Source organism: Dipodomys ordii, unplaced genomic scaffold, assembly GCF_000151885.1.
Source record: "Dipodomys ordii isolate 6190 unplaced genomic scaffold, Dord_2.0 Scaffold45, whole genome shotgun sequence".
Classification (NCBI taxonomy): domain Eukaryota; kingdom Metazoa; phylum Chordata; class Mammalia; order Rodentia; family Heteromyidae; genus Dipodomys; species Dipodomys ordii.
The window spans coordinates 12,067,550-12,080,610 of record NW_012267261.1 but is presented as its reverse complement, the minus strand read 5'-3'; the positions used below and the strand labels follow the sequence as shown (position 1 = coordinate 12,080,610).

At 42.5% G+C, this 13,061-nt stretch overlaps 1 protein-coding gene across 1 annotated transcript in view; it reads left to right on the top strand.

The window, feature by feature from the left end:
• The window catches only part of Fbxo40 (F-box protein 40), an 11,370-nt gene extending 2,328 nt beyond the window's left edge, over positions 1 to 9,042 (top strand). Inside the window, exons 2-4 of the mRNA XM_013019510.1 lie at positions 3,194 to 3,226; positions 4,415 to 6,316; positions 8,481 to 9,042. Of these exons, the coding sequence (XP_012874964.1) occupies positions 3,224 to 3,226; positions 4,415 to 6,316; positions 8,481 to 8,693 (2,118 nt within the window). The 5' untranslated portion in view covers positions 3,194 to 3,223 and the 3' untranslated portion in view covers positions 8,694 to 9,042. The remainder of the gene's footprint in view (positions 1 to 3,193; positions 3,227 to 4,414; positions 6,317 to 8,480) is intronic.
• Positions 9,043 to 13,061: the final 4,019 nt, after the last annotated feature.

The following is a 13,061-nucleotide window of genomic DNA, read 5'->3' as shown; positions in this document are numbered from 1 at the left end:
GATTGGAGCTGCTAATGCCCTACAAACACAGCCCGGAAGCCTGAGGCTATGTGAGAATTAACCTCAGCCAACTGCTAAAATCTCAAGGCCAAAAAGATTACTTTAATGGTTAACTTCTCCCCTAGAATTAAATCTCTCTCTAACAGGAAAATAAGTTAACAGTGTATCATTAAAGTAACTAGTTTAAAATGCCAGTTAATAGCTAAAGCATTAAAGAATATGCTTTGACCTCTAGTGTTCAACCTTGTCACCTTCACTGAAGTTGCAGTTCAGAAATAAATCATTATTGTGAGGCCCAGCCATGTGAGGCAGCAGAATAGCTAGTTCCTGACATCATGTATGGGGTGCTGAGAGGGCCCTTTCCCTAAAAATATCCCCTTGATATCAACCCTGTTTGCCGCTAACTTTAAAATCATAGTAAAGAATGTTCAAACTAGTGTCTGTTAATCCCATTCTCTTTTGCCTGGGTCAGTGATTTAAATATACCTGCTGTATGTATTATCAGGACCTTATTTTGGCTAGAGACACTGCCCCTCATCTCCTCATCCCTCAAGACTCTGTTCTACTCTGTCCTTGGTACCAACTAAGCTGTTGGCACACCTTTGTGACCTCATGTGCAGGTAGCTCTGTGTGGAGCAACTTCCTACAGACCCAATAAAAGGTTGCAATTCAGTAGGAAAAAAGCATGTGTTTAGAACCGGGGACTCCAGAGACACAAGCAAGACACTGTACTTCTCTAAATATCTTTTGCTACTCTTTATGTTCACTGCTTTTTTGGGGGAGAGGGGGGGTTGTGGGGCTCTGTCCCTCAACTCTTCAGCTCAAGGTGAACACTCTATCACTTGAGCCACAGTGCCACTTCCAGTTTTCTAGTGGTTTATTGGAGATAAGAGGCTCACGGGGTTTCCTGCCTGGGCTGGCTTTGAACCGTGATCCTCAGATCTCAGCCTCCTGAGTCACTAGGCTTACAGGCATGAGCCACTGGCCCCCAGCAAAACATTTTTTTAAGTATTAAAAAAGATTCCCCAGGCTGGGCAGGCGATAGTGGCTCACACCTGTAATCCTAGCTAATCAGGAGGGTGTGATCTGAGGATGGAAGTTCAAAACCAGCCCAGGCAGGAAAGTCGGTGAAACTCTTATCTCCAATAAACCACCAGAAAGCCAGAAGTGGCCCTGTGGCTCAAGTGGCAGCGTACTCACCTTGAGCTGAAGATCTGAGGGACAGTGCACAGGCCCAGAGTTCAAGCCCCACAACTGACCAAAAAAAAAAAAAAAGTAGACTACAATTTCCATGTAAGTCTATCTCTCCTGAAAAAAAAAGAAAACCTAGAGACTGTTCTTGACTAAAGATGATAAAACAGCGTATCTAAGTGCAACAAATTGACCTTGAAAGGCTTTTTGTTCAAATTTGAAAAACAAAAACAAAGAAAAAGCTATGGAAGATATTTTGGGAACAACTGGGAAAATATGAATATCAACACTGTGTTGCATGATGGTAGAAATTTATTTTTAGTTTTCTTGGGTAAAATGTTATTATAATTACATTTTCAAGTGGTTCAGCCAGGAACATGAGGGAGGGAGGGAGAGAGGGAGGAGGAAGAGAGAGAGACAGAGAAGGACAGAGTGAGAAACAGAAGGGGAAAGAGAGAGTGATAGAGAAAGGGCAAAAGAAGGAAGGAAGGAAGAAGGGAGGGAGGGAGGAGGAAAGGAAGGAAGGAGGAAAGAAAGAAGGAAAGAAAAAGAAAGAAAGAAAGAAGAGAGAAAGAAGAAAGAGAGAAAGAAAGGTAATAAGGAAGAAGAGGAGAGGATGAGTGACAAGGAAGAAGAAAAAGAAAGATAAACAAGACACAACAGGCACAAAATAGCAAAATGATAATGATTTGAATCTAGTAGTCTATTCAGCTGTTATACATATTTGTTCACTTTTCCTAACTATTTGAAATTTTTCAAAAAAATTAGTAGAAAAATTTACCCATAATGAATTGGGAAATCCTAAAATAAAATGAAATAAAAACATAAAGTTCTGCACCTTCCAACTTTGGAGTGCTTCTCTTCCCTTCCCATCCTCATGTGTACAGTGTGGGGACTATGTTGCAGACTCTTTAAACCAGGCATACCAAACTGGTAACCTACAGGTCTGATCTAGCCTAGACTTGTAGGGGGTTTTCCTTTGCTCAAACATTGTATTTTTATAGTTCTTTTAAGTTAACTTAGTTGCCAAATTTAAAATTCTGAGGATTTTTTTATCTTGATATATTTGTTATATGATAAAATATTTTACCCTATGATAAATATAAAGTACTTAAGTTTCTAAGCGAAAGCATGTAAATCACTTCTTCTCTGAGACAAACACTGTTTCTGTATATCCATTTATTCTTCACAACAGCACTAGGAGGTAGGTACTGTCATCATCCACCTTTACAGATGGGGAAACTGGCAAACTAAAGTGTTAAGTAATTAAGAATCTCATAAGCACTGGCCTGTAGGGTCAGGGTGGAGACCTTGCGCAGAAATCTTCATAACCACTTTATCTGTAAAAAGCAGCAAACAAACAAACAAACAGAAGATCCTCAATGCCTTCCCCCATGAGACTGACCAGTCAGAGCTAGACAGCTTGTTTCCCTTGCAAGCTGGGCAGCATCTCTTCCACTTGCCATGGTGCCCATCACTGAGCCTGATTCTGGAGCCATACGGTTTTGACTCATTCCAGCTGCAGCAGACACTAAGGCATGGCACATGCTTGCTATGGCACAGGCACCCAAGCCCTGTCCCACACCAGTTAGATACTAGATTGAACCTCTCAGTAGCTATGGAGCCGCGGAGGGTAACACAGGCCAGATTTGGGGCACGTACCAGGGTAATTGTCAGTAGACAATGGAGAAAAATTACAAGAAGCAAAAGTTACACTTTTCATGGGTAAAAGATAGCATGCCTCATCAAAGGGCAGTGTGGGTCAGTGAAAAGAGCATGACTGGGTTGGAATCCGGACTCCACCACTTAGCAGCCATGTGACCTTAGGGAAGTTACTTACTCCTTCAAACTTCCATTTTCTTGACTACATAATGAGGATGGGGTGGGGCATCACTCCAAAGTGGGGAGAGGAGTTAAATGAGAGAGGATGTATTATCTCTGAGTGTTCATCCAAATAACCATAATACTTTCCTTACTAATTCATATTCATATTTCTTCCTAGAGTTAAGAAGCAAGAAGGACTTGGGAAGCTATGGTAAGTATCGGGTGATTGTTGGACCTTCATTAAAAGTAAGTGTCCCGGGCTGGGAAGGTGGCTCAGTGGTGGAGCACTTGCCTTGGATGCATGAGGCCCTGGGTTTGATTCCTCAGCACCACATAAGCAAAAAGAAAAAAAAGCCGGAAGTGGTGCTGTGGCTCAAGTGGTAGAGTGCTAGCCTTGAGCTGAAGAGCTGAGAGACAGTGCCCAGGCCCAGAGTTCAAGCCCCACAACTGGACCCCCCCCCAAAAAAAAATTAAGTTTCCCAACACATAGAAATGATCAGTGTTTGAGGAGATGGAAACACTAATCACCCTGACTTGATTATTATTTTATACCTCATATGCACGTACAAATCTTATGTGCATGAACAAATTTAAATATGAAAATAAAATGTTAAAATGCCAGACATTATCTAAGTGTCTAGACCTCCCTTCACTCAGCGAGTACTCGAGTCCCAACAAACATCCAAGCAACAGAGCAGGTGTTAGGGACTCAAATGTGAACGAAACCATGTTTTCTTCAGCCCTTGTCCTCCTGGTATGCCCTCTAGAGGTAGTTGGTTAAGTAAATGACATTACACCATATTCTGGAATGTTACTCTGACACTGTGAAAAAAAAAAAGATTGCAAAGAATAATTACATTGAAAATCTAATCTCAGGCTGGGAATGTGGCTTGCCTACCACGCTTGAGGCCCTAGGTTCAGTTCCTCAGTATTACATAAACAAAATAATAATAAAAAATTCAATAAATAAATAAGGATACAACCTAAACATTAAAAAAAGAAAATGTAATCTCATAATAGTAAGTTAAAAAGCAAGATGCAAAATGGTACTCCTAGTGTTAACTATAGTCCAAATCACCCATAATCCTCAAGCCAAAAATAACCCTGATCAACACTGTCATTAATGCCAGCTTTTTACTGTTCTAAATACAACTGCTATTTACTTTAAAAAGTTGAGAAAAATTTCAAAGCATGTTGATAGTTTTTATTTATGGTTTGAAGAATTACGATAGATTTTCTTTTGCTTTCTTCTCTCTGATTGTCTCTTTATTACAAATTTTGTATGAAAATAATCTAGAGACAGGAAATATGTGAATGAAAATGCTCACAGACCTGCTGCACTGAGTTTCTCTCCCAGCATTCTTTTGTTTTCTCTTACCCCTGCCCTCCGTATGTCCAGGGCAGGGCACGCAGGCCCCCACCTGGGCAGCACAGGCATTGTGAAGGATGCATCAACCGCCACTGCCATGTTCCTGTGGAACCCAGCATCTCCTGCCTGGTGATCAGTTGCCGCCTGCTCTGCGGTGCCACCTTCCACATGTGCAAAGAGGCAGAGCATGAACTCCTCTGCCCTTTAGAGCAGGTTCCATGTCTCAATTCTGAATATGGCTGCCCTCTCTCCATGTCCCGCCACAAGCTGGCCAAGCATCTGCAGGTATGCCCTGCTAGTGTGGTCTGCTGCTCCATGGAATGGAACCGCTGGCCAAACGTAGACTCAGAAACCATCCTTCATGAGAACATCATGAAAGAAAACCCCAGTGAGGAGTGTTTGGACACAGCCCTGGCCCTTCAGGACCAGAAAGTTCTCTTCAGATCGTTGAAGATGGTAGAACTTTTCCCAGAAACTAGAGACACCACTGAGGAGGAGCCAATGAATGATGAAGCGAGTTGGGAAGAGCTGGGAGGTGCAGTGGGGGGAACTGATATACGTTCAGCACCACATGGCTGTCTGTCAGTAATGAATGGGGAAATGATGGAGTTAAGTCAAGAAGAACGGGAGATGTTAGCCAAAACTAAAGAAGGAATGGATCTGGTTAAGTTTGGCAAGTGGGAAAATATGTTCAGCAAAGAGCATGCCGCCTCTGCTTTAACAGGCTCAGCAGGGATGTGTGAGAACAAGAGCAGGAATGGAGGAGGGAAAGAACGGAGTTCTGGTGGTAATGACCCCGCTGACACAAAGGATGCTTCAACACCACAGGAAATCCAGAAGCAGCAGGAATTTGCTGCAGCCATGGAAATGACAGGTTTTGCCCCCTGGCAGGATGGTGTTCTGGAAAGACTGAAAACAGCTGTAGACCCAAAAGACTATAACATGTACCTAGTACACAATGGTCGAATGCTCATCCACTTCGGGCAGATGCCTGCTTGTACCCCTAAGGAGAGAGACTTTGTGTATGGCAACCTCGAGGCTCAAGAAGTTAAGACCGTCTACACCTTCAAAGTACCCGTGAGCTACTGTGGAAAACGAGCCCGCCTTGGAGATGCCATGCTGAGATGTAGGCCAAGTGAGCACAAGGCCGTGGATACTTCAGATTTAGGGGTCACCGTGGAGGACCTGCCAAAATCAGATCTCATCAAGACCACCCTCCAATGTGCTTTGGAAAGAGAACTCAAAGGCCACGTCATTTCTGAGTCCAGAAGCATTGATGGGTTGTTTATGGATTTTGCCACCCAGACGTACAACTTTGAAGCAGAACAGTTTTCCTCAGGGACCGTGCTGGCTGACCTTCTGAACACTGGCAACCCCGGGGGACTCCACGTGGAGCTCCACAGTGAGTGTGTGACCAGGAGACACAACAAGAGCAGCTCTGCCTTTACGTTTACCTGCAATAAGTTCTTCCGGAGGGATGAATTTCCCCTGCACTTCAAGAATGTCCATACAGACATTCAGTCATGTCTCAACGGCTGGTTCCAACATCGATGCCCCCTAGCCTACTTAGGGTGTACGTTTGTTCAAAACCATTTCCGTCCTCCAGGGCCAAAGGCAAAAGTGATCTACAGTCAGGAGCTCAAGACCTTTGCCATCAAGCCAGAGGTTGCCCCTGAGCTTGATGAGGGAAGAAATAACCATCTCTCAGGCCATGGAGGAAAAAGCCAGAATTCTTTAACAAGCTTGCCCCTGGAGGTTTTGCAATACATCGCTGGGTTCTTGGACAGCATCAGCCTGTCCCAGCTCTCCCAGGTTTCTGTGCTGATGAAGAATATCTGTGCCACTCTGTTACAAGAGAGAGGGATGGTCCTCTTACAATGGAAGAAGAAGAGGTATTCCCATGGAGGCACTTCCTGGAAAGTCCACAGACAGGCAAGTATACATTCCTTCCTTTATTCATCAAATATTTACTGAGAGATTTCTATATGTTTAGCACTGCACTAGGTCCTGGGACAGTTTGTAATGACTGACTCCAGCAGATTGATCTACTAAAAGAGATGGCCTTATAAACACACAGCAAAATAGATGACTGCGTCCATTTATTTATGTCCTGACTCTCTTCCGCTTGCTCATGTGCTCTGCTTTCCATCCCCTCTTCTCTGGTCTGTGCAGATTGCCTCAACTAGCTTTTTTACTTTTGTTAGCTTTTTTCCACTGAATCTAATCCAATGAGGGGTATATCAGCAAGAGCTAGGAAGAAGAAGAATAGGGCTGAAGGCTATATACTTCTGGCATCTTCCCTGAATGTTTCCTTCCCTCCATGATACCTTAAAGTGATTATGACCCTCCATAACTGAATGTGAATTATTTACTATTACTATAACCTGTAGCTTTTTTTGCATTCCATGCTTGTATATATTTGTAATATGTAAAGCATTTGTTTAAAACATTCTCTTCAATTGTCTGATTTGAGTGGGCCATCCATTTCCCATTTGGATTCTGTACTGGTGATACATGGGCCAGAAAATTTTTCTATCTCATGCCAACACATTTTGAAATTTTACATGAATTTGTTCTACCAATTACCACTGGTTCAAATGCCTGTTTACTTTATAAGTTACTGCTGTATAAATCATACAATCTTTCCTTTCAGTAAAATCTTGTTCCTTTTTCTCAATTGATTCATGTTGGCTTAACTGGCTTATAACTTCTGCAGAGGTGAGATTTCTAATTCATCATGATCAAGGTACACGTAACATCTTTTCTCCTAGAAAATATGATGGCAGTATGAGCTGTGAATGTATGATGTCTGTTTAAGTTGATAACCTCAGTGTCAAGTTTCTGCCTAAAATACGTGTGTTTACAAACTGGTCAAAGTTGTTCCATCTGTTTTTATTGATTATATCTTTTATATCTTCCATTATTTATTTTGTAAGAAATATTCTTTTCAAGATAATAATAAAATCCAGACCTGTATCCATGTGTTAAATACTGGTTGCCAAGCAACCGCATGTTAGGTATAAACACTAAAGAAATCAAGATACTGCTTTCAGAAGTATTGTCTAAAAGTTGCTGTGTTTCCTGTATATATGATGCAAATAATTTCATTTAGATACAACCCCCCATTTGTTTGGTTCAAATTTGTCCCTCAGTCAATGATTTCTGACCAGTTTGATATCATATCAAACTAATTTAATTGCAGAAAGTAGTAAAAATAGGGTAGTTGGGGCAAAAAAAGTACTCATATTAAAATGACAAGTTAATCAAAAGAGTGTGAGAGACATTATTCTAAAATCCCAGGAAATACTTTTTCTATGCAGTAACAAGACAAAAACAAAAAAAGAGGATAAAGCTGTCATGTTGAAAGGGAATCAGTACATCCATCCTCATAATCAGATTTTAGAACTAGTGACTTTTATCTTATTAAGTACCAGACTCATAATCCTCCTTAGCGATCCTGTGAGGTCTTTATTGTTAGGGTACTTTCAATTTCAAGCAACAGAAACCAACCTAAAATGGCATCAACAATTTAATAGTCTACAAAACTAAAAAGTTCAAAGGCAATAGCTTTTAGTAAGGTTTGATCTAGCAGCTCAATAATGCCTCAAATAACTTTTTTCTTCCTATTTCTTATCTCCTATTCTTCAATATTGGCTATATGCTAAGGCACTTCTTTGGTGTTTTAGTGGCTGCCAGCAGCTGCTAGGACTATAGCTTCCCAATTCAAGTTCAGAATGAGAAAAGGAAGTTGCTTTTCTGTATTTCAAGCATAGGTTCTAGAGTAGAGGGCTAGTGGCAATGGCCTTGATTTAAGCGATATGTCTACCTTAGAACACTGTTACTGGGAGGGACAAAATGGGGGAGTAGGGGAGCATGTCAGTATACGTAAGACTTGCTGGGAAGATTATTAACTGGGAGGGAGAACTGGATTTTGGATGCTGGGAAAGGAACTAAAAAATGCCTGCAGCAGCCACTGAATATTCTGGAAGCTAAGCACAGAAAGAATGGAGAGTCGTTTCCTTATACTGTTGAAATCCAGGCTGCCCTGGGGGATTGCCCAGCAGTTTACCTTTGAGCTTTCTCTCTTTCCCAACAGATCTGGCAGTTCAGCAGCCTTTTCTCCAAAATCAAGAGCTGGGAGTTTAATGAAGTCACCTCCATGTCTGAGCATCTGAAGGCCTGTCCTTTCAACATCATAGAGCACAAGACTGACCCGATCCGTTTGACCAGCATGTGTCAACCCCATGAGCAGGCTCGGGAGAGCTTAGTGTCCACCTTTAGGGCCAGACCACGAGGAAGACACACCTAAAGAGCCACAGGTCACCACTCCTGAATTTCTTCTTGGAGTTATTGAAAAAGTAGGACAGTGTGGTCTGAGAGCTCCTCTGTCAACCAGAGATCTGCTTCTCTAGTGTATTGAAATATGCAATGTCCTTCAAACCCACAAGTTGAACTGGGCCTAAAAATTTTCTAAGCTATGGCTTATAGTGTGATATGACATTGATGGCTTCCCTTCCTTTCCCTCCCTTCTCTTCCTCATCATTCCTCTCTTCTCCTTGCCTTCTCTACCCTTTCTTCTCCACTCCTCCTTTTCTCCCCCCCCCCCTTTTAATAGATCGGTCTAAGGAGAAAATAAGTAACTTGAGGCCATTTGAAAAATGAACCCACTAAGCCGGGCGCTGGTGGCTCACACCTGTAATCCTAGCTACTCAGGGGGCTGAGATCTGAGGATCACGGTTCAAAGCCAGCCCGGGCAGGAGAGACTGTGAGACTCCTATCTCCAATAAACCACCAGAAAACCGGAAGTGGCGCTGTAGCTCAAGTGGTAGAGCGCTCGCCTTGAGCTGAAGAGCTGAGGGACAGCGCCCAGGCCCAGAGTTCAAGCCCCACGACCGACAAAAAAAGAAAAATGAACCCACATCCTTAGGAGATAAGAGAGACCAAATTCCATCACCAATATAGGACTATGATTACCCACAGGGCTTTTTAATTTACAGAGCATTTTCAGATTCATGGGGCAAGCAATCTGACAGGGACAAGATCAGTAAGAGTTAATTCTCCGGACACTCTGGGTGCAGATTACCTAACTTAAGGGTTCTGGAATTGTATCTCTCTTGAAAGTCAAGTCCAGTACTAATTTCCATCACTCTACTTCCTCTAAGTCCAGGTGGCCTCAGCTCAGGCCATGTACATGACAGCCATTCAGTAAGGCAATGCTGAGTTTGTACACAGGGTTTGTTGTGTAGAATCTTGGCAACAGAGAAAGAAAAGTCTTGAGAAATTAAAGAGACTCCAAAAGAGACATGTAGAAAATAAGGACAAAGACTACAAAAGTACTTTTACCATCTTGATAATGCACAGGGTAGCCCAAGGAGACCACACATTTGGCAAAGTCTAGACAAAGCCCGCTGCACTTCCTATGTACCAGTTACCACTAAGCACCAGTTGGGGACTCTCCTAGGGTCTTAGAGAGGAGGACATGTGGACATAATGGTTCCATGAAATTGTTCCTACCAGTTGCTGGTTATACTTTTCAAAACTGGCAACTGTTTAGGCAACAAACTGAATATTTAGGAGGACAGAAATAAACAAATTCCACAATAGAAACTGGCAACATTTCTCAACAGTGTAACTGTTCATATTTTGAACTGGATAATTCTTTGTTATAATGGACTGTCCTACATATTTCAGGTTATTTAGAAGCATCCTGAGCCTCTGTTCATGAAATGTCAGTAATATACCAACCATGAACAACCAAAAATGAGTCAGATATTGAAAAATGGCCTCTGGCAGAAAAGTAGCTCCCGAGTGAGAATCACTGTTTTGAAGGATCCCATACCAGAGATAATGTTAGGACATGCTTGTCTTTTAGTTCAGTAAAATCTTATCTCATTTGGCTATCCACAGTGGCTATGATTTAACGTAGTACTTGCATATTTACTTAATAGGTTTTAGACACGTGGTGTCTAAGTTGGGAAACAGATTGAGCTGGTTTGCTTGCTGTGGCTTCATGTCCTCGGGCTACATGCAAGAACATGTGGGCAGACTCAGATATACCCGAAGCCAGAAAAGAATTATGTTTGTCTTGTATTTATATCCTTGTATCTTAATTGGCACCATTTTCCAACAGTCCTAGAAGATCCCAAGCAAGCAAGAAATAGAAAAGAGAGAGAACAGGCAACATAGGGAAGCAGAAGACAAAAGTAACGCAGCCAACAAAAGAAGGAGCTAGGTCAGAGCTAGGAGAGGTGAAGAAGTTGATGCCTCTTAGAACAGTCAGGGAGGCAGTAGAGTAGTCTCCCACCAGAAGGTGACTTATCTTTTCATGCCAATGAACCACTTAGTACTTCTTGGTAATGTAATTCTATTTCTCCTAACCTTTTTTGTTGGGGTTATATTTCACATTTGTATATAAGTTATCATTCTAAAATTTTTAACTAGAGTGTGATCTAAGGCTTTTTCCAGTGAAGATGAAAACAACTGAAGTGAAAACAACTAAACACTGAAGTGGGAACGAAGGAGGAGAGTTTTCCAGGCATCAGTTCTGTGTGTTTTGAAGCTGTTCCTCACACAGAGGAGTGAAGTTCCTAAAGGCCACTCCTGGTTTCTTATTAGAAAGTGAGAGAAAGGGGAACTACAGACCAACCAATGATGAGTATCAGTGATTGTAGTGAGATGGATCAGAAGTGAGGTGCCATCGAGGGACAAGAGAGTGCTTTCCTTCACAAACTGGGCAGGCACGCACGGTCCAGTCTGGGAGAGCAATCAAGACATCCCCACACATGCTTTCTGGGGAGCACACATCTAGCCACACTCTTCTCTCCCCATTGCTGTCTTCAAAGCAGTACTAAATTGACCCACACCATTACATACATTTACTCTGATATCTCATTGTTTATGTTACAAGGAACTATGGGTATCCTCTGGTCCCTGGAAACAAGCACATCTTATGGGGAAAAGGCAGGTAGAGCAAAAGCAGACCACCTCTGAGCCTGAGTTAGAAATATGACTTGATTAGTGGATGAAGCTGCGGTGAACAGCATGAGCAGAGAGCATCATCTGATAGAGACAGATTTTTAGGTGTGCCTTCAGATTAAGAAGCGGCTGGAGTTTTGGGAAGGTGGCTCAGTGGTAGAGTGCTTGCCTTGCATGCATGAGGCCCTGGGTTCGATTTCTCAGCACCACATAAGCAGAAAAAGCTGGAAGTGATACTTTGGCTCAAGTGGTAGAACACTAGCCTTGAGCTGAAGAGCTGAGGGACAGTACCCAGACCCAGAGTTCAGGCCCCAAGACCAATGACAAAAAAAAGAAGAAGAAGAAGAAGCAGCTAGAGAGGCGGGGGAGTGAGGAGGATTCCGTCACAGCTATAAAGCCTGCATACACAAGGAAATGTCCTTGTGAGAGTCCTTGATGAGCACCAGTGCCACCACCAAGAAAGGCAGTCAGATGTGGAGGGTGAAGTTTATAGAACTAAGCCAGAAAGGACCTATGGGCCTAGCATAAGGATCTAGAAAGGCAGTTTCTGTCTTACAAGTGAAAAGCAAGGTGAGACTTGAAGATGAGAACAATTATAAAGGCCTAATTTGTATAGGATGTCAAATCAAACTGAAATGAAGGAGGTTGTCTGTATATCTATGGTAACTTAGCTCTAAATACCAGAAAATACCAATGTCTCTTCTGTAAGAAGAAATAAAAGCTGCTTTGTTCTGAAAAGCTAATTTGGTAAATCTTGTGAGTTCGATTAAGAGATGGCCTGTGATTCATTGGTATAAAAAGTCTTGGGTGAGCTGGGAAGGTGGCTCAGTGGTAGAGTGCTTGCCTTGCATGCATGAGGCTCTAGGTTCGATTCCTCAGCACCACATAAGCAGAAAAAAGCTGGAAGTGGCACTGTGGCTCAAGTGGTACAGTGCTAACCTTGAGCAGAAGAGCTGAGGGACAGCGCCCAGGCCCAGAGTTCAGGCCCATGACTGGCAAAAGAAAAAAAAAAGTCTTGGGTAAAACCAAGGAGTGTCTTCTAGAGAAACTAAGGAACAGCCTTTGGTGTACGGCACTCTATGCCTATGGGCAGCTCCGTAACACGAAGCCCTAGAACAACAGTGAGTCTTTGATACCAGTGCTTTCTCTAACTTTAAAAGGGGAAAACAGCTATATTACTAGAAACAGCATAGGCTTCTGTGTCCTATGAACCAAAGATACCTTACAACAAGTCCCTGATTTTTATTTCAATTGTGCCTGAAGATCTGCTGTCTCTGGCCATGCTGAAGCTGAACACAGTAGCCTAGGGTTGGGATAAAACGATTAATTTTCTCACTCACTCATCCTTATCCCATATTGTGCTTGATGGTTCACATTTTTCCCATAACTAGCTGTCCAGAAGTCCTCATTTATTTTCCTACCTGCCTCAGCAATGGACCAGACAGCAGCTTTGTGAACTTCATCCATCCATCCTCTTTTCTTGACATTGATTTCAGCCATCTAGCTACAAAAAAGCCTGAGCAGAGACCTCTTGAGCAGAAGTCACTGTCTCTAGCTTTACACTCTGGTTTTTTGGACTAGGTTTAAGGTTCAGTCTAAAGAAAAGGAGTAGGCCTTAACCTTGAGCCACAGCACCACCTCTAGTTTTCTGGTGGTTAGTTGGATATAAGAGTCTCACAGACATTCCTGCCCAGGCTGGCTT